Here is a 22,021-nt window from a genome sequence, read left to right as displayed (position 1 = left end):
AAGATAATATAAATAAAATAGAGTCGTCACTTCTCTCGAACCTTCTATAAAAGTTGACTCTTTGACTTGCGGTATGGGTGCCAAGCCAACTACTCTAAAACTAAATACAGAATAACATTATCATATCAAACTAACTCATGTATTTAATGGATACCAAAACTATCATATCATTTGACATGAGTGGGGGTATACCAACCAACACGATCAGGTCAACTCAACCATATCGACTGTCTACATACACTCCTAGTTACTCTTCATAATTACTTCTACATCTCCTTCTTCTAAATATATAATAAAATAATTCGCATAATGATAAGTTACTCGTGGAATGCATGATATGGCCATCTCAGCTACTGGATGTATGGATGTGAGATTGATGTGTGGCCTGGTGGTATAGTGTGGGGTGTGAACAGTGACAGTTGACCCCCAAGAGGAATAGTATGATCTAATTGATAAAAATAGATCACGTCTACAAAATCCGGGCTCATCTTATCACAGGCTTATCGCCGGTCGAGTCATAGGCGTTTCCTTTTCTCAATGCCGTCATTCTTTTAAGGAGGGCTTAATTGCACGGGTATGGGGAGATCTTGTCTTATATATTTCCACTCCTCTGGATAACGATAAGACTTCATTATCTGTCAATTACTCTACGTAACTTGTCTATGAATAGAAAAGGTTATCGACAGCTAGGGAGACAGGGAAATGGATAAGCTTGAAGGGAATATATACGTAGCTGTGGTTTCGGCTTAATAATCGCACGAAATATTATTTATTCTGTTCGTTTTAAAGATGTAGACTTGAACATATCTAATCCTAATTACATGCATGTTTTCCATGCATGCCTTAAAGCTGATCATGTCCATGTCCATGGCCGTGGCCGTGGTCGTGGTCGTGGTCGTGGTCGTGGTCGTGGTCGTGGTCGTGGTCGTGGCCCCGCCCCCGATGCCTTAGACTTTGTTGGTTGATCTTGACCTACAAAACTAATACAACGTGCAACAAAGACCATAACGGAAGTCCCAAGCTGGAGTTATATTATATATGTAAAGCATTGGGGCCCATTTCGTTCTTGTGGCTATCATTGCAGGGAGCCTCATTTCACAAAAGAGACTAGTTGGGTGTTGGATCTTTGGCACTTGGCTTTTCTATTCTACGTCCTGGTAAACTTTTATTTTATTTTATTTTATTTTCAACTCCTTCCACTCCCCCCCTGATCTCAATCATGGCACTCGTGCTATCTGAGAGAGAGAAAGAGAGAGCTCACAGTGTCATGCGTGAGAAAGTGAAGAAGCTTTAATGAAAAATTTCCTACATGGGCTCCTCAAATCGTTGCTTATGGCCACAAGGATGAATTCTTGAATAAGTAATGTGGGCCTTGGAGCAGTGGAGAGATGGGAGTTTACAATCATAGCTTTGAATGATACATACCTTCTTTTTGACTTGATTTTGTTTGTATATATTCCCTTCAAATTTTCAATTTTATTTGTGTCAAAAAAGAATCATAGCACCCGATTCAAAGCTTTGTGCACTGGGATGCCCTTTTCTCGCAACCCACACGCAAACCTTTGTGAGCAATCCACCACGTACCGAGGGTTCTTTTAATTACTCACAGATAGTGAAGGATTAGTTTCAGTGTAAGATCCTTTTCCAGGCATTCCTAACTAGCTTCCTCCGTTTTATTCTAATGGCATTAACAAGTTCACCACCACCAGAAGGATGAAGGGTCGCCATCATGGATGAACAAAACTAGTCATGGCAACAACAACAAAAAGAGGCAAACCAAAAGACTCCATTAACTTTGCTTTTCTTTTTTCTTTTTACCACATTGGACTTTCCTCTGCATCTCAACAGGCATTAGACTGAAAATAAAGAGGATGAGATGAAATGGGCCGAGAAGCTATGATTATTAAACCAATCTCATCAATTAAAGGTTGGGGAAAATGTTGAGATGTGACCTCGAACTCAAGACAACCATTGGGTGCAATCTTATCAGACACTATTTTGCAAAGCTTGACAACAAAGATAGGACAAGATACCGGGCATTTATCATAAGGAATGGCCTTTTGTTCTTCATCTTTTCCCACTTGAAAGGTGCTTTCTTAAGCACTAAAGATGAAATGAAACTTAATTGAGCAATTCAGAGAGGCATGTTGCCATTATAATAATATTGCAAGGTAAATATTTCTAGCTTCTATGAATGTATAGCTCTCTTAGAAGGAGCACTTAGCCACCAAACCTAACTATTAATTGAGTTTAAGGACACAATTATGAGATAAGAAAGGAGTAGTTTAGGTGATGGTCACATCAATCTCAGTCTTGGTTTTGGAGATGCTACTTTTTTCTCTTTCCCCACTTAATTTTTGTGATTCATTTGATAGAATGGACATAGAAGAGATGCATGTTTTTCACACTTGGACGTGACTGGAGACCAATATAATGAATCAAACGTTACGGCTAACTCCTTGATTTAAAAAATTTTGGAACGAGAGAAAGATGGAGGAAATAAGTATAAGACTTTGTTGAAAGGGGAATTGAGCTTTATTCATGGAGGTTGGGCTATAATAAGGGTTTCAAATGGGCCGTACCGGCCCAAGCCCGGTTGCCTTCGGGCCGGGCTTAAAGCCCGAAACCCGATATCCGGGCAACTAGATTAGGCGAGTTTTCTTGAGCTTAACCTTCATCCAAAACAATGGAGTTTTCCTATCGGATTCGGATCACTAACACTTCATATATATTTTTTGCTATAATTCTTAATAAGCATCGAAAGAGAATAAATGATAGTTTACAGGGTATAGAGACGACAATATCCATACTTTGATAAGATCCAATAATATTATCATTAGGCTTCAAACAAATTAAAGGCTATCCATACTATACTACGGAAATGAACTCATTAATCTATCATATAAACACGACAAAGGGCGATGATGTTGTTGAGCGAGGGCCATGCGCTTGACATTCCAACGGCTGGGCCTCTCTTTTATATCTAAATATGATATTTTCTTAAGGAGAAAGGTCACATAATATCTTAAATATTTTTTTTTAATGCCAGCAATATATAGAACTAAAAGTATAGAAAATAGCCATTTGACCAAAATCTGGCGCCAAAACTTTTTCTTTTATGCACTTAATAAATTTTAAAATTATAATACGAATGTAGATGGTTTTTTGTCATCCAAAAATCGTTGAATCTAACAAAAAATGTTCTAACGCAACTTATATATCTTAATGGAGTCAATAAATCGAAAAGTAACTTATGCATAATAATTATTAAATTATTGTATTTAAAAAATTGCCGTTTAGTCCAACAATTGATTTTATATTTAAGTTTACGTATAAATTAGACCGGTTGAAAAAATTGGCGGCAAAATTAAAATAGTAATTATACTCGTATGAAAAATGTACTTTAATATAATGATATAGAGAATGCACTAAAGTCAAGAAAAAAGAGCAGTGGATAAAGTATGTAAAAATAAGAGGAAATGGTTTCACGTTTCGGCTTTCGGCTTTCGGCAGCAATTGACCCCACAACCAAACCCGCGCCTAAAAAGGATCGAGAAAAAGAAAAGCGTAGCAGTGATCGAAGCCGAAACCAACACCAAGCTCGACCAATCCACAAGAAGCGGCGAAACGTGAGGGGGAAGAAGCCATCTCTACCGCGCGATTTCTCAAGAAAGAGTGAGAGAGAGAGAGAGCTATTTCTCGAAACCCTAGGCTAGATGGAGAAGGAGCTTGTGGAGAGGCTCGAGGCGGCGGTGGCGCGCCTCGAGAAGGCGGTCGCCGCTGGATCCCAGCCGTCGATCGCGGCTAGGGACGTCCCTGGCGAGGCACTGCCCGTGGATCCGGCGATCTCAGCGTTCGACGAGCTGGTGGAGAGGTTTATTGGCCGGGTTTCTGCCGCCGCGGGGAAGATCGGCGGGAAGGTTCTCGAGGCGACGGAGATTTTGGAGGAAGCCTTCGCGGTGGAGAAGGATCTTCTCGTCAAGGCTAAGCAATCACAGGTTGGACGCATGCGATTTTTTTTTATGTCATTTCGATCATGGATCTGTAATTACGCCATATTCTCTTAGAACTTAATAATAATAATTTCTGATGATTTGCTAGAGATCTCTTTCTTAGATTCTGTCTACATGCTACATTGTGTTTGATTGGATGCATTAGCTTCTTTTCTGTTTTTTGGATGAAGATGCAGTTGGAATAGAAACAAGATCAAATCGTCCGGCCCTGCGTTCCTATAGATCTTTTGAAATTTTGAATTTATTCATTATTCCTGATACTAGGACTTCTATTTGTTATCTGTTATCTTCGAACTTGGCACTATTGTTGAACTTTTCATATATATATATATATATATATATATTATATATATATATATATATTTATAGGTGTGTGTGCGTACCGTCTCCGCCAATGTTTAAAAAATATATTTTTATTTTTTTGCATTCATTTATTGTCATTCGTTCGGATGGAACTATTATTGGTCCGTTGAAGTTATGACACTTTTATATCATTCTGTCCACCATTGCTTTTGTTCTTCTATCTTGCCATCTAAATAGGAGTTTGAATAAGTCTTTCAATTGATGCTGCAGAAACCTGATCTTGCTGGTTTACAAGAGTTTTTGAAGCCACTGAATGGCGTTATTCTCAAAGCAAATGCACTGACAGAAGGAAGGCGACCTGATTATTTTAATCATTTGAAGGCAGCTGCTGACAGTCTCACTGCATTGGCTTGGATTGCTTACACAGGAAAAGATTGTGGTTAGTGTATTCTTAAATTTCTTACGTTCCTGTATTCCTTAGCTTTGGGAATTCAGTTGGTACAGAAGAATTTCCTTTCAATATAAACCTCTTGTCTCTTTTTGTTAAGGCATGAGCCTTCCAATTGGACATGTTGAAGAAAGTTGGCAGATGGCTGAATTCTACAACAACAAGGTACGTGCCTCGTTTAATATTAGATAGTTAAAAATTTATCGATGGCTTCAGTGAATTGTCGCAAATAATGAGAAAAGTGCATATTTATCGATGGCTTCAATTTATTTGTTCCATGGAAATATATTGCTTGCAAGACGAAAGAGTAGTTCGATAGTAACTATATATTATACAACACATGGTCAGGCTGCAATTAGTTTACCTAAATAAGCATATCGCAATACAGATATGTACTCCTATAGTAAGCAGTGATTCCAACAAAATGATAACTGAGCTAGAGCATGGAGCTCATGGTTCTAATTCAAGTGCATTTGTTTGGCCTTCAACTTCATGTCGAAATAGGCAATTGATCAATCAAGTGGACATCCTGACTAACAACTCCTCCATACTCCATGTCAAAGGCATCACATGCTACCTCAAACACCTTTTGAGAATTAGGGAATCCAATTTTAGGTCTTGCAATAACCACTTCTTGTTGGAATTTTTTTTACAACTTCTTGTTATGTGGTTTTTTTCGTTCATAAAATCAGTTTTTATATTGTTCTATTCCCTGATTGATATCCTTTTTTTAGCTATGAAAGTTAAGGACAGAGTAACGTCGCGGTTTGGAGTTGTCCATTATAGCACAACTGACGTAAACCAGTGAACAACTATGTTTTGTAACTTGAGAATATGCAGACATTTTCCCAGGTCCTTTTCTTCATTTGTTTTTTCATCAGTTCATATCTCGTGTAACATCAACCTTTCTATTCAGATTCTTGTAGAATATAAGAATAAGGATCCAGATCATGCAGAGTGGGCCAAAGCTCTGAAAGAGCTCTATCTACCTGGTTTGCGAGACTATGTCAAGGGTTTTTATCCTTTGGGTCCTGTTTGGGGTTCTGTTGGAAGTGCAACTCTTTCTACATCAGCATCCGCTTCTTCCACACCTAAAGCTCTCCCGGCAAAGGCCCCTGCTCCTCCACCTCCTCCTTCAACATCTCTTTTCAGCTCGGAGGCACCATCTTCACTCCCTAAAGCAGGAATGTCTGCTGTCTTTCAAGAGATCAGCTCTGGCAAACCTGTTACTGCAGGTACATACATGTCCTTGAAAAGACAAAAGTGATAGTAGATAAGTGAAATCTGAAATTCTTCTTCACAGGTTTGAAGAAGGTAACTGATGACATGAAGACTAAGAATCGTTCTGACAGGACTGGTATGGTTGGTACTATTGAAAAGGCTTCCAGTGCCAGTTTCTTTTCTAAAGCTGGACCTCCTAAATTGGATCTTCAGATGGGCCGCAGGTGAGACCATTTACGTTTATGTTTGTAAATTGGCTCTCCATAATTTGCAGTCTTTCTTTCATTCTCTAATTAATACTTTTGCATATCTCAGTAGAATACTTTGTACCTTTTCTCATTTGCATAATCTTTTGGCAGGTGGTCTGTTGAGAATCAAATTGGTAAAAAGAACCTGGTCATCGATGAGTGTGATTCAAAGCAATCAGTATATGTATATGGGTGCAAGGATTCTGTTTTGCAAGTAAAAGGTAATTTAAACTATTGCATTTAGAAAACCATACTCGTTCCTCTTCTTCTGTAAATATAGCAATTTGGAAATTTTATTTGCCAATTTTCTTTCCTAGACACATATAGGGATTTTGATTCATGGTTTGTTTTATGCAGAGAAAGTGAACAACATTACTGTTGATAAATGCACCAAAATGGGAATTGTATTTACGGTATGTAGAAGTATGCATACTAACAACGATTCTTGTAATCATACACATGTACTACATCTAACCACGATATGTTTCAATAATTCTTGTTACTCATTCCCACGACTCAGGATGTTGTTGCAGCTTGTGAGATTGTGAACTGCAATGGTGTTGAGGTGCAATGTCAGGTACCTGAAAGGCCTTTTGACTGTCGCAACCTGTAATATGTGAAAGGAGTTATTCTAAGTAGTGTAGGATTATAAGAAGCATGCTGCTATACTAGAAGCAGGTTAACGATCAACGTAGGAATGCACTGCTCATTCTTTCATTGTTAACCCTTACAGTGGAATTAAAAGGTCTAATTTGGAAACTTGTATCATTTTAGCTTGTGAGATGACTAATTTCAGTCTCAAGGGTGTGATGCTTCTTAAAGTTCTGCTGATTCTTTCTCCAGCGACCTCTTTTGGATATCATCTTCTAGCAGAGACTCTTACCATGACAAAATTAGAACAACCAACCAGAACAGTATTCTTTGTTGGAGTCTGCATTAAATATCCTCGTGCCTGTGTTGTGGTAATCATAGCTCTGAAGTTAGAGATTTGATACTGTGCTTCGAGGACTTTGTGTCTGTTTAATTGACATGCATGTGAGGGTTGAAAATAATGTACGTGGTAACTTTTTTTTTATTGCTATTATGATTAGGGTATGGAGATAACTTTGGCTAAAAAAGGGAAAGTTTGAGCAATATACTTATTATTACTCACTATTTTATTCTACAATATATAGACCTTTCTTGGAGTTTATTAGTTATTATATTATTGCATAAGATGTAACAATGCTGAACAGGAAAAGAAAATGTACACTATAGTCCGTCTTTCTTCTGATTCTTAATTGCTCTTATTTAACATATGACAATATTTGCCTGCTCTGCACTAAGTGGTCTTTGGAGTTAGTTGGAAATTATGAAGTAGATACACATGTGTGATTTAGGTAGAGTTCAGTTGAATATGTATCTGCCATTGTCAATTTAAACTTTTCAGCATGTTGCTAATGTTATGATATCTAGGTACTTGGAACTTCATATACTCTGTTATGTTGTTTAGCAAACTTTTGATCAATAAGATATGCTTGCAGGGTTCCGCGCCAACAATATCAGTAGACAATACATCAGGCTGTCAATTATATTTAAGCAAAGACTCACTGCAAGCCTCTATAACCACAGCTAAATCTAGTGAAATTAATGTACTGACTCCTAGTGATGGTCCTGAGGGAGACTGGGTAAGTCCTCTCTTAAAGAATTTATTTTCTTAGAGTTAGATAAGTTTAATGGAAACATGCTAATCTACTGCAATTCTTGATGGTTTCTCTTGAAACGCAATATAACATTTAGGTGTTCTTCCAGTACTTTTAATATGTAGGGCCTTAAATCAGATTAATTGGCCTATATCTTTTTATCTCCTTTTATTTCCGAAGTTTACTTCATTTCTTTGCATTCAGAAAGTTCCCATTTGTTATTTTTTGGCTAATCTGTTTTTTTGTTTTAAAATTGTTGATAATGAGTGGCATTCTTTTTTATTGGTAAGTTGAAATCATTCTATTTACTACTTCATCTGTAAGTGCATTTGTGCTGACAGTGACTTTTGTTAATATGGTCATATTGTTTCTATCATATATGTCTATTATGTCAGTTGTTTGAGGAATGACACTAGGTTGGTGGCTACTTGACTAAAATGTGGTTGACCTTTTGAACTCAGCAGCTCATCCTAGCATAGTATGTTTATATTTCTTTATTAATTTTCTGCCTCTATAAGATATGCAAAAGTCTTAGTTCAATCTTAATGCCGGTCAAAGATCTCTATTTTTTTTTAAAAAAAATTTGTGCAAAGACAGAGGGGGTGATCAAGAGTTATTTGTTAAATCTTCCATACATACTGTTCCATTACTCTCTTTTTCACCATAAAAGATTGTCTTAATGCTTGTGCTTTTGACCATTAAAGTAAAAAATTAGAGTTTATCCAAATTTCCCTGTCAACTGTTTCAGGTGGAACATGCACTGCCACAGCAATACGTCCACATTTTTAATGATGGCCAGTTCACGACCACTCCAGTATCTCATTCTGGCGGGTAAACCTTTGTTACCAAATTTCCCCTATATGTGTCTCTCTTAGTATCAATTTATGGCAGAGAGAGAGAGAGAGAGAGAGAGATAGAGTAGACAGATTGGTGATTGTTTTGTCTTGGTGTCTTGAATTAATTTTCCCTTGATTATGTTACTATTCTTAACTGTGTGATCTTGTTCGGTGATGGAAAATATTGAATTTTCCATATTTTATTCCTTATGTACACAGAAGGCTCCTTAATGCTGACTGATGCACAATTATTGTTTATAAATCTTCTTTTTCATGTGCGTGTGTGTGCGGTCTATACACAGCCTTGCTGTGCTTGATTGAAGATCATCTTTTACCTCGTCATTGTAAAGCCAATTCATTTGCTTTCAAGAATTCTTTTCTAGTTGCTATCTGTAGTCTTCTATGCATATTTTATACCATAAGCCATCCCAAGTTTACTGCAGATTACTACTATTCACTATTATTATTTTGGCTAGTTGATTCGAAGAGCAGGAGAAGACTCTTTGATCATCAACGTTGTACATGTACCTGCAAATAGCCTTCAAACCCTTGCAGCTCTACCTTTCAAGAAAATGCCGTCTTCTTGGAGACATTAAAGCATCAAACTGTTTGCAGGTAAACTTTTTGATCAGTGATACCGACTTGCTAATTGTGGTAGGCTTAATTCTTCTTCTTTTTGGTCTGAGGGGTTTACATTTGCCTCCAGCACCTGAAATAATTTAATTTTCTGTTCTCCGAGGAATGTGAAAATTATGCTGGTCTGAGGTGGAGGCATGCGTAGTAAGGCGCCATACATCCTAAGCGTAAGCCTATTGGTTTCCAAAGTGGCAGAACACCGTTGCCTCTTCTAGACGCAATGGATCTTTTGATAGCCAAAAAGTTCGCCTTGAATCAGCACCACAGATAAGAGAATCATATGCCCCACCACCCCCCTCTTGTGTTTTCCGATTGGTCTATCCAAGCTATCATTTCATAAATGTTTTCCCAGTGGCAGTGAGAGTTTCCCATCCCCTGTTGCTTTATTTCTCTTTCCTCGTGAGAGAGACGAGAAGGATGCCCAAGGGACACGCCTACGCCTTGTTCTGGTTCGGAATTTGTATAATAGCTGCAGTAGGCGATGAGGTGGTGGCTGCCTGACCGGTCTGATAGTGGTTGGAAAGTATTAAGTCGTTTTATAACTAAACCCCCTTTAAATTCCAGTATTTTGTCTGTAGTTATCAATCTGCGCGAAATAATTGAGCCATCGATGTCCGGAATTATTAGAGGGTCCCTTAGGCGGAAGATTTTGTCCACCCTATACGATGTGATTTAATTATTTTTCTACTCCTCCACTTGAGCCACGGCATACTAACCCCTGTGACAAGTTGATATGTTAAAGTGGCTGCGATTGGTGAGAGGGTCATCAAGTCAACCATGGCGTGCTCGTTGGTTCGAGGACTTGTAGGTAATTGTGGCTTTACGGTCCAAAAAAGGAAGCAAACTTGTAAGTTGCAAAAGGAAAAGACGCCCAAAGAAGGCACGTCTTAAGCCGTGGAATTAAGGAGCACCAATTAGTCCCGTTCGCAACCGGTGAAGGGAATAATTGAGGAAATCAATCAAAACAAAGAAAAGAGTAACTGCTGCTCGACATGCCACATTTTCAATTGAAGCAACACAATTATTTCTTTCACTCATTTATACGTACATCGTTCATATATATATATATATATATATATATATATATATATATATATATATATATATATATATATATATATATATATAAATGCCGAGGAGGTGACGCCAAGCTTTGTTCGAGTGCTCTTTTCGGAAGCAAGCCAGTGTGGCCTACTCCTTTTTGTGACGTGGAGACCAAGTGCGGCGACTCTACCCATGTAAAACAACGAAGACGACTTCGACTTCCTTCGGTTCTCTCTCCAATTGCCTTCTATTCTTGGATGCACCACACCGACTCCCCAGTCCTCACCCCGTAGCCGCTTATTGCAGCGGTCCAATTGCTCCCTCCCTCCCTCCCTCGCTCCCTCCCTCTCTCTCTCTCTACAATGACGGGAAAGAGGTATCTTCTGGTGATCTTGGGACTCTTTCATGCCTTCTACTTTGCAGGTCAGCTTCCATCTCCTTCTCTCTTTTGTTACTTGTCAGCTAATTACCAACAAAAGCCTAATGATGTCTTCAGTTCGATGGATTTCTTGCCTTTTGGGATTAAATTCTTTCTCGGTTTCAGTTTCGCCAGTGAATGATTGATTCTATGACTCTTCCTTTCTACAAAAAAACAAAAAAAATAAAACAAAAACAAAAAAAAGAAAAGAAAAAAGAAGAAGAAGAGAAGGGCTGCATCAAAGAATCGTTTAACCTGCAACTTTCTCTATGAAAAAAAACTCGAATTTATAAATCAAGAAAGCAAGAAAAAAGAAATTTGGTTTTTCTCCTGTTTCCTAGTCACCGTCGCTGCATCACCAAGACAAAGAAAGGAATAAAGCCGAGCACCACTAGCTAAGTAAGCACGAAACTGCCCAACTAATACCCACACAATTACGCAATTCCATCTGATCTGACGCTTTAAATCTTTTAAGCGGAATTTTAATCTTCTTTACTTTTTCTGTTTTGGGGTCGTTATTGATAAAAACTTAAATAGTAGCAGCTAGTAAAAAGAGAGGAAGGCGACAACGAGAGTAAGATTAACATCCACCAACTATTTCTAACTCACTGAGTTGAATCGGCAGTGCCGCAGCCCTTCATCGGCATAAACTACGGTGAGTTCGCCGACAACCTCCCACCTCCGTCCGCCACCGCCAGCCTCCTCTCATCCACCACCATCTCCAAGCTCCGTCTCTACGGCACTGACGCCGCTATCATCACCGCCCTCTCCGGCACCGGCATCTCCATCCTCGTCGGCGTCGCCAACTCCGACATCCCCTCCCTCGCCTCCTCCCCATCCGCTGCCTCCAGCTGGATCTCCTCCAACCTCCCCTCCTCCTCCATCTCGTATATATCTTCCATCTCCGTCGGCAACGAGGTTATCTCCTCCGGCGATCCCTCCCTGATCTCCTCCCTCGTCCCCGCCATGGAGAACCTCCTCTCGGCCCTCTCCTCCACCGCTCCGTCCATCAAGATCTCGACCGTCCACTCCATGGCGGTCCTCTCCCAATCCGATCCCCCTTCCTCCGGCGCATTCCACCCCGACCTGGCCGCCTCCCTGGACCCCCTCCTCGCCTTCCTCCAGCGAACTGGATCCCCTTTCATGGTGAACCCCTACCCGTGGTTCGCCTACTCCAGCGATCCCCGACCCGAGACCCTAGCCTTCTGCCTCTTCCAGCCCAACCCTAACCGGGTCGACTCGGGGTCCGGGCTCACCTACACCAACATGTTCGACGCCCAGCTCGACGCCATCCGCGCGGCGCTGGATGCGAGGGGGTTCCCTGGCGTGGACATCGTGGTGGCGGAGACGGGGTGGCCCTACAAGGGGGATCCGGACGAGCCAGGGGCCACCGTGGACAACGCCAGGGCCTACGTCGGGAACCTGGTGGCCCACTTGAGGTCGATGGTCGGGACGCCACGTGTCCCGGGGAAGTCGGTGGACACGTACCTGTTCGCGCTCTACGATGAGGACCTCAAGCCCGGGCCCACGTCGGAGAGATCGTTTGGGCTTTATCATACGGATCTGACTCCCAACTACGATGCGGGCTTGTCTAAGGTGGCTGGCACTGGCAATGGCACGACCCTGTCTCCGGCGCCGGCCCAGGTCTGCTTACATTACATCATTCAGCTCGAATCTAGATGCGTTCTGTAGCAGTTGAATTGTAATGATCAAACGGATATGACACATGAGTTTTTTCGTTCCTCCTTTTTTTTTTTTTGCAGGGGAATACGAGCGCAACGAAGCCAAATACGGTAGCGACGCCGACGGGGTGGTGCGCGACGAATGCCGCCGTGCCCGGCACCGGTGATGGCCGTCAAATCGAGCAGCACACCAATTGCTACTTACCCAGCGCCGTCGGATCCTGGCGGGAAAACGCTTACACGTGGGTCTTGTGCGTCGCATTAAGTATACTGTGGAACGCGTCTATATATTGTGGTCTATAGCCAATGAAGGGAGCTTCAGTCGGCGAGCAGGAAGGAATAAACCAACTTGAAGAAAGAAACAAAGGATGACGAGGTATCTACGGACGTACCTTTGCACTCCTGCCCTGTTGTTTGGATGATCGTATATTGTGTCAGTGTGCATATTAATTCCGCCCATCAATTTATACAAAGCATATAAGATCACATTCAAAAGTAATATTAGATGGCACAACAAAGCCTGGGCTCCTTGGTATTGAATTGATATTTTCATTTAAATCTTCTTGATGTTGAATTGGAAACGATTGGTATGTTGTCGACGCCTGTGTTTTCAAGTCGCTTAAAACAGCTGAATGCTTTCCTTCCTCCTCTGGATGTTAACGACGGTTTCCTCTTGATTAGTTTGCATGGCAGTAGATGAATCCTTCAAGGAGGATTCCTAAACCGTCATGTGTTTAGCTTGTTCCAAAGATAAGAGGCTCTTCTTATAATGGGATCTGCAGAGAATCCTTCTGCATATGCTCCAAGAGCTCTCAGGAGAGTTATGAACTTTTCCCCAGAATCCTGAACCAAGATGCCGGCATATAACATTGTAAGAAGAGGAAACAAAAGGAAACATAAACTCGGCAATAATTTGGAAAAACATGCCTGTGGCTTCTGAAACACAAGGTCGGATGTTTTAAAAGGAACCATATAAGATGGAAGATCAGAACGCAATGTTGCCTGTCAAAATAAAACATACCATAATAAGAGAAATGACCATAGTTAAAAAAAGAGAGAGATCAAAATAAGAAACAGAAGTAGTTGTCCAACAAGTTGACTTGGTACGAAAGAAAGGTTTCATTGGTGACGATAAATGTAACCTATTTATATATATATATATATATATATATATATATATATATATATATATATATTTCAAAAAAGGTCTAGTGGGCTACCAAGTCCTTGCAAAGGAGAGCTAGTTCAGCATTTGACATCAGAGCCTGTAACGAAACAGTTTTGAAGATAATAATCACCACACGTATGCTAAAAGGAAGACAAAGAAAAACAAAACAAGAGAAGTATAATATTTAACAATTGATAGCACCTGTTTAATTCGTTCCTCTTCAACTTGATCTACAGACTGCAGAAGATTCTCCAAGGATCCTAACAGTAAGTATAATGTAAAAGCAATTTCATTAGTATTCATTTTTCGTCGATCGTCACTCATTTTCATTTATTTGTAGAAACAACGAATTACTCCCTTTAAATTTGTTATAAAGTGACCCTATATATCTTAAGTCGCCTAACACATTTTAACTTTGAATCTGAAAGGATGTCTGCTGACAACTGATAATTTTGGCCCATACAGCGCCCAATTCCCCAACTTTCTAATAAGACTTACTCCACGTTCATGGAATATCTACATATGGGTTCGCATGATCCAGTGTCTGAAGCAATATAATTGATGTAAATAATATATTTTGATGAACGATTTCTACCAGATATCAAAGACCTGGGCAACTCTTAGCAGCTTTCAACACAGCTATTCTCTTAAAGGTGAGTACTGTATCATATCAAATTATATTTTTTTTATTAGTTTCCTAGAGTAGAAAGCTGAAAAAAGTAAACATACCAAACTTAGTAATCAGTTTTATGGCTATAACATCGCCAATGCCTTCAACTCCTGCACAACAGAAAAGGTGCTTAGTAAAACTACACATGGAAGTTTGACTACATAGATAAGCACAGACTTGACTATCAGACAGAGCTCCAATCCTATATATAATTAGGGAAAGTTTCGACAACGAACTTGAAGAGATAAACAAGGAAATCTAGATATCAGATATCTATATGGCAAAACAGAGGATAAATTCAGCTATAGTTTCTACTTAAGTACACGAGTCTTAACAATGAAAGGATAACTTTTCTTTCCCCATACAACATTTTAGTTTCTACCTTACCTAAATTTTAAATTTTCCTCTCAAGCATCATTCTTACAATGAAATTTTAATAGAATCAATGAAAGAAAAAAATAAATCAATATTGTGTATATGAAATCAATCAACAAGATCCCAGAGTAATAAAGAATTAGTGCCTGGAATATTGTCAGATTTGTCACCAGCAAGTGCAACGACATCAACAAATTGAGAGGGTTTTAGTGCTCCATATCTCTTGGCAAAGTCTTCCAATCCAAACGAAGTCATCCTACATTCCAAATTAATCAATAGTATTGGCATATACTGACTTGCAAACACAGAGGAAAAGAGTAACAGTTGACAATTACATGGAGGAATTGATAAAAAAAAAAATAGTACAAGAATTTCTTTTCTGAACTTTACGTCAAGTAACCGTTTAACCTGAGGGAGGAGTAACCATTTAACGAGATGCTCTTATAATAGCATATCATGTTATTCTCAGTAGTGTAAATAGGGAAGTTACATATATAAAGAAAGAGAATTTCAAATTTACTATAGAATTATGGAAATGTCTAGTGAGGTTCAGTACAGTGGGTATTATGAACCTTGCTCCAGAATCCCTGCATAAGCCTAGGATGAAACAATAATGAAGAACATAATGATGCTGAGTTAAATACTGGAAATCGCTTGGACTAGAACCCAAATCAACCAAAGTTCCTAACACTGACAACACTAAAGCAGTGGTGGTTGAGACCAAAATTATCACTTCTAATTGGAAGCGTGATTTGAAAGGTACAGGTAATTCGGTATACAAAATGTAGTTGATAATCAATGAACAAAAGTTGCCTAATATAAATGGAAATGCTACTAACCCAGATCCACGTGGAGCAATTCTCAACAAACGTAATGAAGGCGACAAGATTTGAAAGAAATCTTTATCTGGGGAGACAACTCGTACCTGTTAAAGCAATACAATGAAACCTTGGATAAAAAAGCAACACTAGATCTGACAAAACAAGAAAATGTAGAGCACATGTCCATCCAGCCACCACATATATGCATGCACAGATACAAGGCAAGAACAAGCTATAGAGGCAAAATCACAAAAATGTACTTCTAGGCTTTTAAAAAGAGATCTTCCATCACTGTCAACTGGTTGATTTTAATTTACCATATGTGGTCAAAGCGAAGTGATCACTCTCAACTAGTTGATTAATAAAATGTTTGGTTTTTAAAACTATACTTAAGTTTTTTAAAAAGATATCTTCCATCAGTATCAATTGTTGATTTTATTTTACTACAACAAGTGTTTTGAATGGCACTTTTGGCGGCCGCCATAGCGAGGCGGCACACCAACCGCCCTGTCATCTCAATTGGCGCCGATGAAAGGCATTTACCTGTCATTGCAAACTGCCTAGGCACTTAAAAGTGCCAAGTGGGCCGATTTGGGGGTTGGCGGTTTGACTTGCCAAATCTTAAAATTAAAGGAAGCAGGTCGGGTCGAAAGTGTGTATGGGTAAGTTGCTTATAAAAAAAAACTCATCTTCTCTTTCAATTCTTTCTCACCCTGTTGCCTGATCTCTTGACTAGTAATCCTAAACCCCTCTTTTTTCTTCCTTTCTGGTTCTCCCTTCCACAGCTGACGGTAGTGAAGACCTCTCTAGATCCTCCTCTCTCGAGCAACTGGAGTGGAGGTCGAACGTGGAGGCCGTGGCCATGCGGCAGCGTGAATACCGTGAAGTTTGGCCTCGTGTGGCGGCGTGGAGCAAACACGGCGACCTAGATTCCCTTCTCTTTAGTGGAGCAAACACTATGTTGAGCGAACGCCTTCTCCACAACTTTTCACTAAATGGACATTCTAAGATGGGAGTGTTCTTCCCTTCTCTTGAGTGGAGTGATGTTTTCTTCAGTGAAGTAATGGACATGTGAGTGTCGAATAAATGTCTTAGTGGAGTGTGGCAGATAAGTTTTTTTTAAGGTATTTTACAAATCATGCCCTACATTTTTCTTATTTTGTAATTTACACCCCGTCTTTAATAATTTTGTAGCCAAATTCTTGTTTAGCATCCTGACGTTATTTTAACTAACTGATATCGATTAAATTACTAAAATATCATCACCACTATTTTTCCTCCTCTTTTTTCCTTCTCTGAAAAAGGCACGACTAATTTAAATATTTATATATTATTTCATTTATTATAACGAAATATTTCTTTGTTAGTATTGTTTAAATTAACGGAGACTGATAAATAAGAAAGAAAAAATAGGGGTTGGATTATAAAAACCTCAATGATGGAGTGTGAATCATGAAATAGATACAATGTAGAGTGTGATTTATAAAATTTCCTTTACTTTAAGATGTAGTTATGTTTTTTATTAATGTTTTATGTTCCATTTTACCACTGAATTATATCATCTCATAGTTTTAACTTTTAGAATGGTTATAAACCATTGTTAATATGTTTTGGTGCAGTAGACTATCAACAAGGTTATATATTATGTATAATATTTTTAATTTTTTATATATTAAAAATGTTAGACTGTCTTGGCGTCCACCTTTCACCTAGGCACTAGGCGGTGGGGTGACTGCCCGTCATCTGTGGCTATCTTTTAATACACTAACCACGACTAAAAATACAAGATCTCTAGCTTACTAAAACCTCCATGAGTCACCAAAAGCAACAAAATGATGCCATTAATGCCTATTCCTAAATCCATCCTCACGCCAATAATCTTAGTTTTTCTCTCTTCTTTACTGGGCAATGTTTGCCTAAGCTTCTTATTTCATGAATCATGCTGAAATAACCTTGTCAACTCAGCCAATCTTTTGGTCTAAAATTCATGTCTAAAAGTTCGATGAAGCAACTCAAGGTAACCCCCAAACTAAAACAAATCCCAATCTGGAGAACCATGCAATACTTGTTCATTTAAGGAACAAGAAATTTCATAGTGCCTCAAGCCTCAGGATCAAACCATGAACATCTGGATCATCATAATAATGGATAATGTTCAAGTTCATGCGGAAAATGTTCATACTAGTGCTCAAGCAAGGGATGTAAGGGATTATTTGACTTAAGAGAATGACCTTGTAACCGGCAGAAACACTATTGATTGCCAAAGTTCCAACTACATCATCAGCTTCAACACCTGGAACCTGCATCAACAATTAAATAGATACTATACCAAGAGGTATATTTTTAAAGTTGTAAAACCTAGAAGTTACCTCAATTACTTTAATTGACATTGCCTTAATGGATGCTTTCAAATACTGCAAACCCTGAACAACAGTATCTGGTGTTGGAATCCGATTGCTCTTATAAGACGGGTACAACATGTGACGGAAGGTCGACCCTAAGGATGCATGAAGATTGTTAGAAGGAAATTAAAATGCTAAAAGATTGATCAAAATTATACGGCTCACCATGTCCCACGACATCAGAATAGAGCGTTCAAAAATTAAGCAAGTAGTAGGATAGGCGGTAAACAAACAATAACTTGTATGAAATTGCAGAAAAACATGGGAAAACTAAATGGCTATCACATATTTGTAGTCACTAGTTTCAACATGGTGGTTAGTAAGAGAACAGATCTCTGAACTAAATCTAGATTGGCTGTTTAAGCTACAATATATCGGTACAAAAGGTTTCCATAATTCGGTGCCTACTTTCTAATTTTTGTGTTTGAATCCATAAGGTAAGAAGAAAAATATATATTTTCTAACCTAGTGAAATATCAACTTGTATTTTCATCCTGATTAGCATAAAATCATGAACTAATTATCATAAGATGACAATTTTTAAACGGACAATCATTTTTCTCCTATATGCGTTACATTGTACTACCAGCAAAAAGAATAAGCCCAGGTGTGTACAACTTGCATCAGAAGAACATTATACATATTTCAGAAATAGACCGTTCAGCACCACACATAGACCTCCAACCATCTGTTACAGTACATGTTCTACTTTTCAAGGGCATATCTTACCTTTTGCCATGTAACATTCTTTGGATGGCATGGAAGTAGTATGACCAAATGGAACCCCTGAAAAGAAAAGTTTGGGCACTTATATGTCACTTGCTTTAAGAATTCCATTTCATTTGCAAACTTCTATAATTAAGACAAGCTGGTCGTCAAACAGTTTATGATCCTAAGAGGGATGATCATTTTGTATTCTGAATGTACTTTACAAGGGAAACCTCAATAATAGTTTGCCACAAACATCCACTGATAGTCAGACAGCCGACAATTTTAACTTAACAGCAGGACCCAACTAACCAGATAACACTTGTGGCCTAGCTAAGTATCTTCATCAAACTCAAAAGATAAATAATAAATATTAAGATGATGATTAGGGTGTTCCCTGATGCATAGATAACTTCTAAAGAATACGCTTTGCATAAATAGCTTTACTGCAGGATTTTAATAAATGGAATTGAGGTGATGTACACCACATTCTTGTCCTGATGCTACTTACTTTTAGAATCACAAACTCATGTTTCCCTAAACCACTCCCCAACTTCCGACTGATTATTATGGTCAGCTCTAAAATTCTCACATAATGAAGAAATTGGCTAGAGTAGCCTATTTGTTACTGTGCTACTTTCAACTGTAAGCACACACGCTGAGAGATTTGGATAAGGACCATAAGGTTGCATGATTTTGGAGATAAAAAGTAAACTAAGAGGTTTTATGATTGGTGGACCTGCATCTTTTTAATTTATATCTTGATAAGTATCTCAACATGTAATCACGCATGTGCATTAAATGTTGTACTTCAGTACATATTGATGGAAATGCCAAAGTTTTCTCGATTATGTTGATTCCACTCCAGGATGCCAGTCAATCTGGTCTAAAAATCAGAATTAACCTAAACCAGTCCAAAACAGCAGCAGGATATTGGCATTTACAAAAGGGCAATAAGAGATGGTATGGTAGATAAATATTGCAGTGAGTAAAAGAAATGCATAAGACCAATAATCCAAATAAGATTATATACATCAGAGCAAGAATAAAATGTTATAGGATTAAAAACATTAGATACACAATGTAGACATTCACTGACATATCCATCTCACCATCATGGTCAAACACCACCTGCATCAAGAGAGTTTTAACTCATTACTACGTCCAGAAAAACCTACTCAAAATTGAATAAATTAAATGTGGAAGAAAGACAACCTCATAGTATGTGCACATCCTATAATCGAGCTACAGATTTTGCATGATATTTATATAAACTAGATATGGCCAGAAAGGAAGGAGTTAAGTACAAAGAAAACATGCATATCTTACTTGGGGATGTCTTTTCATTTTTATTTTCTTAAGCATGAGATTGATTAAAACAAGAAGAAAAAAAGTTAAGGGGCTGGAAGAAATTTTCTAGTCAAGTATGTCCACAATCAGTAGTACAAGTTCCACACCATTGCTAAGTTTAGCCCAAAGGTGGACCATTGATATTATATGGGTAGCTGATGTTTAAACTTTAAAGAAGTGAGAAGTTATGAAATAAATCTAAATTCAAGCTAATGACAAGTTGAAAAGTTGCAGTGAGAAATGGGTTAATCATAACCAGGAAGCATGGCAATGGCTGACGAGAATGACATGCATGCTTGGTCAAAATTTGCATAGGCTTGAATTCATCAAACAAGGCATCTAATTAAGTAAAATGGATCTTTAACTAATAAATGGTTATGTACATAGGAAGGTATGGAAGAGCAATCTGAAGATCTAAATAAGCAGCATTGAGAAGCATGCAAGAAGAAAAGGCACTTGGAAAGAAATTAACAGATTTTATGAGGAGAGAAGTACATACCGCTACATGGGATGGAATGAATTCTAACACATCGAACAGCTGCAGAAAATCACATGTCAGAGACTCAAGAGTAGCCTTAGGAAAGAAAGGGAACAGAAAAATTATGCTACTATAGTATCATTCGAAGTTTAACTGAAATATTAGCTGAAAAGATAACAAATGAAAAAGGTAAGCACATTGGGTGATAATAACATCAACGGAAGGTACATAAAAAAGACAATTGCCGTTGAGCATTTCAAAAGAAACAAAATTAGAAAACATAATATCTAATGTTCATTATAAGGATTATGTAGCTTACGAGAGATAAAGCTGTGAATATGGTTAAGACCCAATCCCCATTGCCATCAGCATGCTCCAGTAGGCCATGCTGCAGCTTTGCTGTATTCATGCAAGAATACAATATGATAAGAAAGGCTAACGGCGAAATGAAATAAGAGCAGAAACAAAAGTTTTACTTAGAGTAGTGGGCGGCAGAGTTATGTGCTTTACCTAGAAGCTTGTAATAAGATCTGTACATAATTGCAGTCCCATCAACAATCATAACTCTGTTATTTGATGGATCAATATGAGTGCGCTTTGAAAATTCATCTGATACGCTTTGGATCTCCCTCTCCTCATAAGATGAAATTGGTGAACTGTTCTGCAAGGCCATTACTTGAGCAGTATCCGACGGATCCGACTTTGTAAAGTTTAGCAGCTTCGAATAACCCTAATAGTAATCTCAGCTTAACAACATCAGCTAACCAAGAAAACAACATGCCTATACTAGATAGACAAAATCTTCTTTACAAACCCATTTATAAACAAGTAGAGACTGCTCCTAGTTTGATTAAATGGAAATTTAAGCTAAGGTTGCTTGAATCATTTAACGTTACTAAATGCCCCAAATCTGTACTACATAGCAATTAATTACCAAGAACCAAAGTCTAAGAACAAATTAAAATAACAGTATAATTCAGATATAACTATTAGATTATGGACCTTCTTGCACAGCGTAACTGGACAATTCTGGGTCTTCGTCGGCAACTGAGAGGACCATAGCTTGCTTCCTACCCTTGGTCCTGCGCGAAACCGTCTTCCTAAACCAAAAAGATCCGTCCAAAACGAGTGGACGTAATGGTGCGATAGACGACAGCACGCCATCGCCACAGACCCGACTCAGTTCATACTCCTCGTTCTTCAACTTTCAGAATGCTCTCGATGTACTCCTCAAGGCAAGAGCTCCGGGGAGAGTGCTCTTCCTGCGAACTTTGGATCAAATCAGAATATTTACGAGGTCTAAAATGCAAGAAAGGGGGAGGGGAGGGGAGGGGCCCGAAACAGGAAAGAGGGAGAGCTTGAAGACAAGAGGAAGACTTTTTTTTTGAAATGGATAGAAGAGGATGAGTTGTGCAATGGGAGACGAGGCGCGCGGAACCTGTTCGGAGATTTTCCCGAGCGAGCAATGCGGTAGATTTTAAGATTAAACAATTTTTACGATATTATATTATATACTTA

The 22,021-nt window shown here is 38.7% G+C and overlaps 3 protein-coding genes across 4 annotated transcripts; 2 read left to right on the top strand and 1 right to left on the bottom strand.

The window, feature by feature from the left end:
* Nucleotides 1-3,505: 3,505 nt before the first annotated feature.
* On the top strand, nucleotides 3,506-9,025 carry LOC140774448 (cyclase-associated protein 1-like). Its single transcript, XM_073117454.1, has 10 exons — nucleotides 3,506-3,998; nucleotides 4,587-4,755; nucleotides 4,865-4,929; nucleotides 5,681-5,999; nucleotides 6,068-6,209; nucleotides 6,345-6,454; nucleotides 6,591-6,646; nucleotides 6,754-6,810; nucleotides 7,757-7,900; nucleotides 8,664-9,025. Exons 1-10 carry the CDS (start codon nucleotides 3,717-3,719, stop codon nucleotides 8,748-8,750), a joined length of 1,431 nt encoding a protein of 476 aa, XP_072973555.1. The 5' UTR covers nucleotides 3,506-3,716; the 3' UTR covers nucleotides 8,751-9,025.
* A 1,500-nt stretch (nucleotides 9,026-10,525) lies between these two features.
* On the top strand, nucleotides 10,526-13,030 carry LOC140774450 (glucan endo-1,3-beta-glucosidase 7-like). The gene is made up of 3 exons (XM_073117457.1): nucleotides 10,526-10,854; nucleotides 11,475-12,493; nucleotides 12,613-13,030. The coding sequence occupies exons 1-3, from the start codon at nucleotides 10,794-10,796 to the stop codon at nucleotides 12,832-12,834; spliced, it is 1,302 nt and encodes a 433-aa protein (XP_072973558.1). The 5' UTR covers nucleotides 10,526-10,793; the 3' UTR covers nucleotides 12,835-13,030.
* LOC140774449 (uncharacterized) lies at nucleotides 12,959-21,954 on the bottom strand. 2 transcript variants are annotated; one of them, XM_073117455.1, is made up of 15 exons: nucleotides 21,506-21,954; nucleotides 21,014-21,233; nucleotides 20,823-20,902; nucleotides 20,525-20,563; nucleotides 19,788-19,806; nucleotides 18,697-18,753; nucleotides 17,935-18,062; nucleotides 17,797-17,865; nucleotides 15,584-15,669; nucleotides 14,891-15,000; nucleotides 14,429-14,479; nucleotides 13,901-13,959; nucleotides 13,752-13,796; nucleotides 13,459-13,533; nucleotides 12,959-13,374 (listed from the first exon to the last, which is right to left on the bottom strand). In XM_073117455.1, exons 1-15 carry the CDS (start codon nucleotides 21,665-21,667, stop codon nucleotides 13,258-13,260), a joined length of 1,317 nt encoding a protein of 438 aa, XP_072973556.1. In that variant the 5' UTR covers nucleotides 21,668-21,954; the 3' UTR covers nucleotides 12,959-13,257. The 2 variants fall into 2 exon arrangements, with proteins under 2 accessions (XP_072973556.1, XP_072973557.1); XM_073117456.1 differs by lacking the exon at nucleotides 18,697-18,753.
* Nucleotides 21,955-22,021: the final 67 nt, after the last annotated feature.

The sequence above is a fragment of the Typha angustifolia genome, chromosome 13 (genome assembly GCF_048772165.1).
Source record: "Typha angustifolia cultivar Huaian chromosome 13, ASM4877216v1, whole genome shotgun sequence".
NCBI classification, from domain to species: Eukaryota; Viridiplantae; Streptophyta; class Magnoliopsida; order Poales; family Typhaceae; genus Typha; species Typha angustifolia.
Note: the sequence above shows the minus strand (reverse complement) of the source record. Positions and strands in the feature narration are given on the sequence as shown.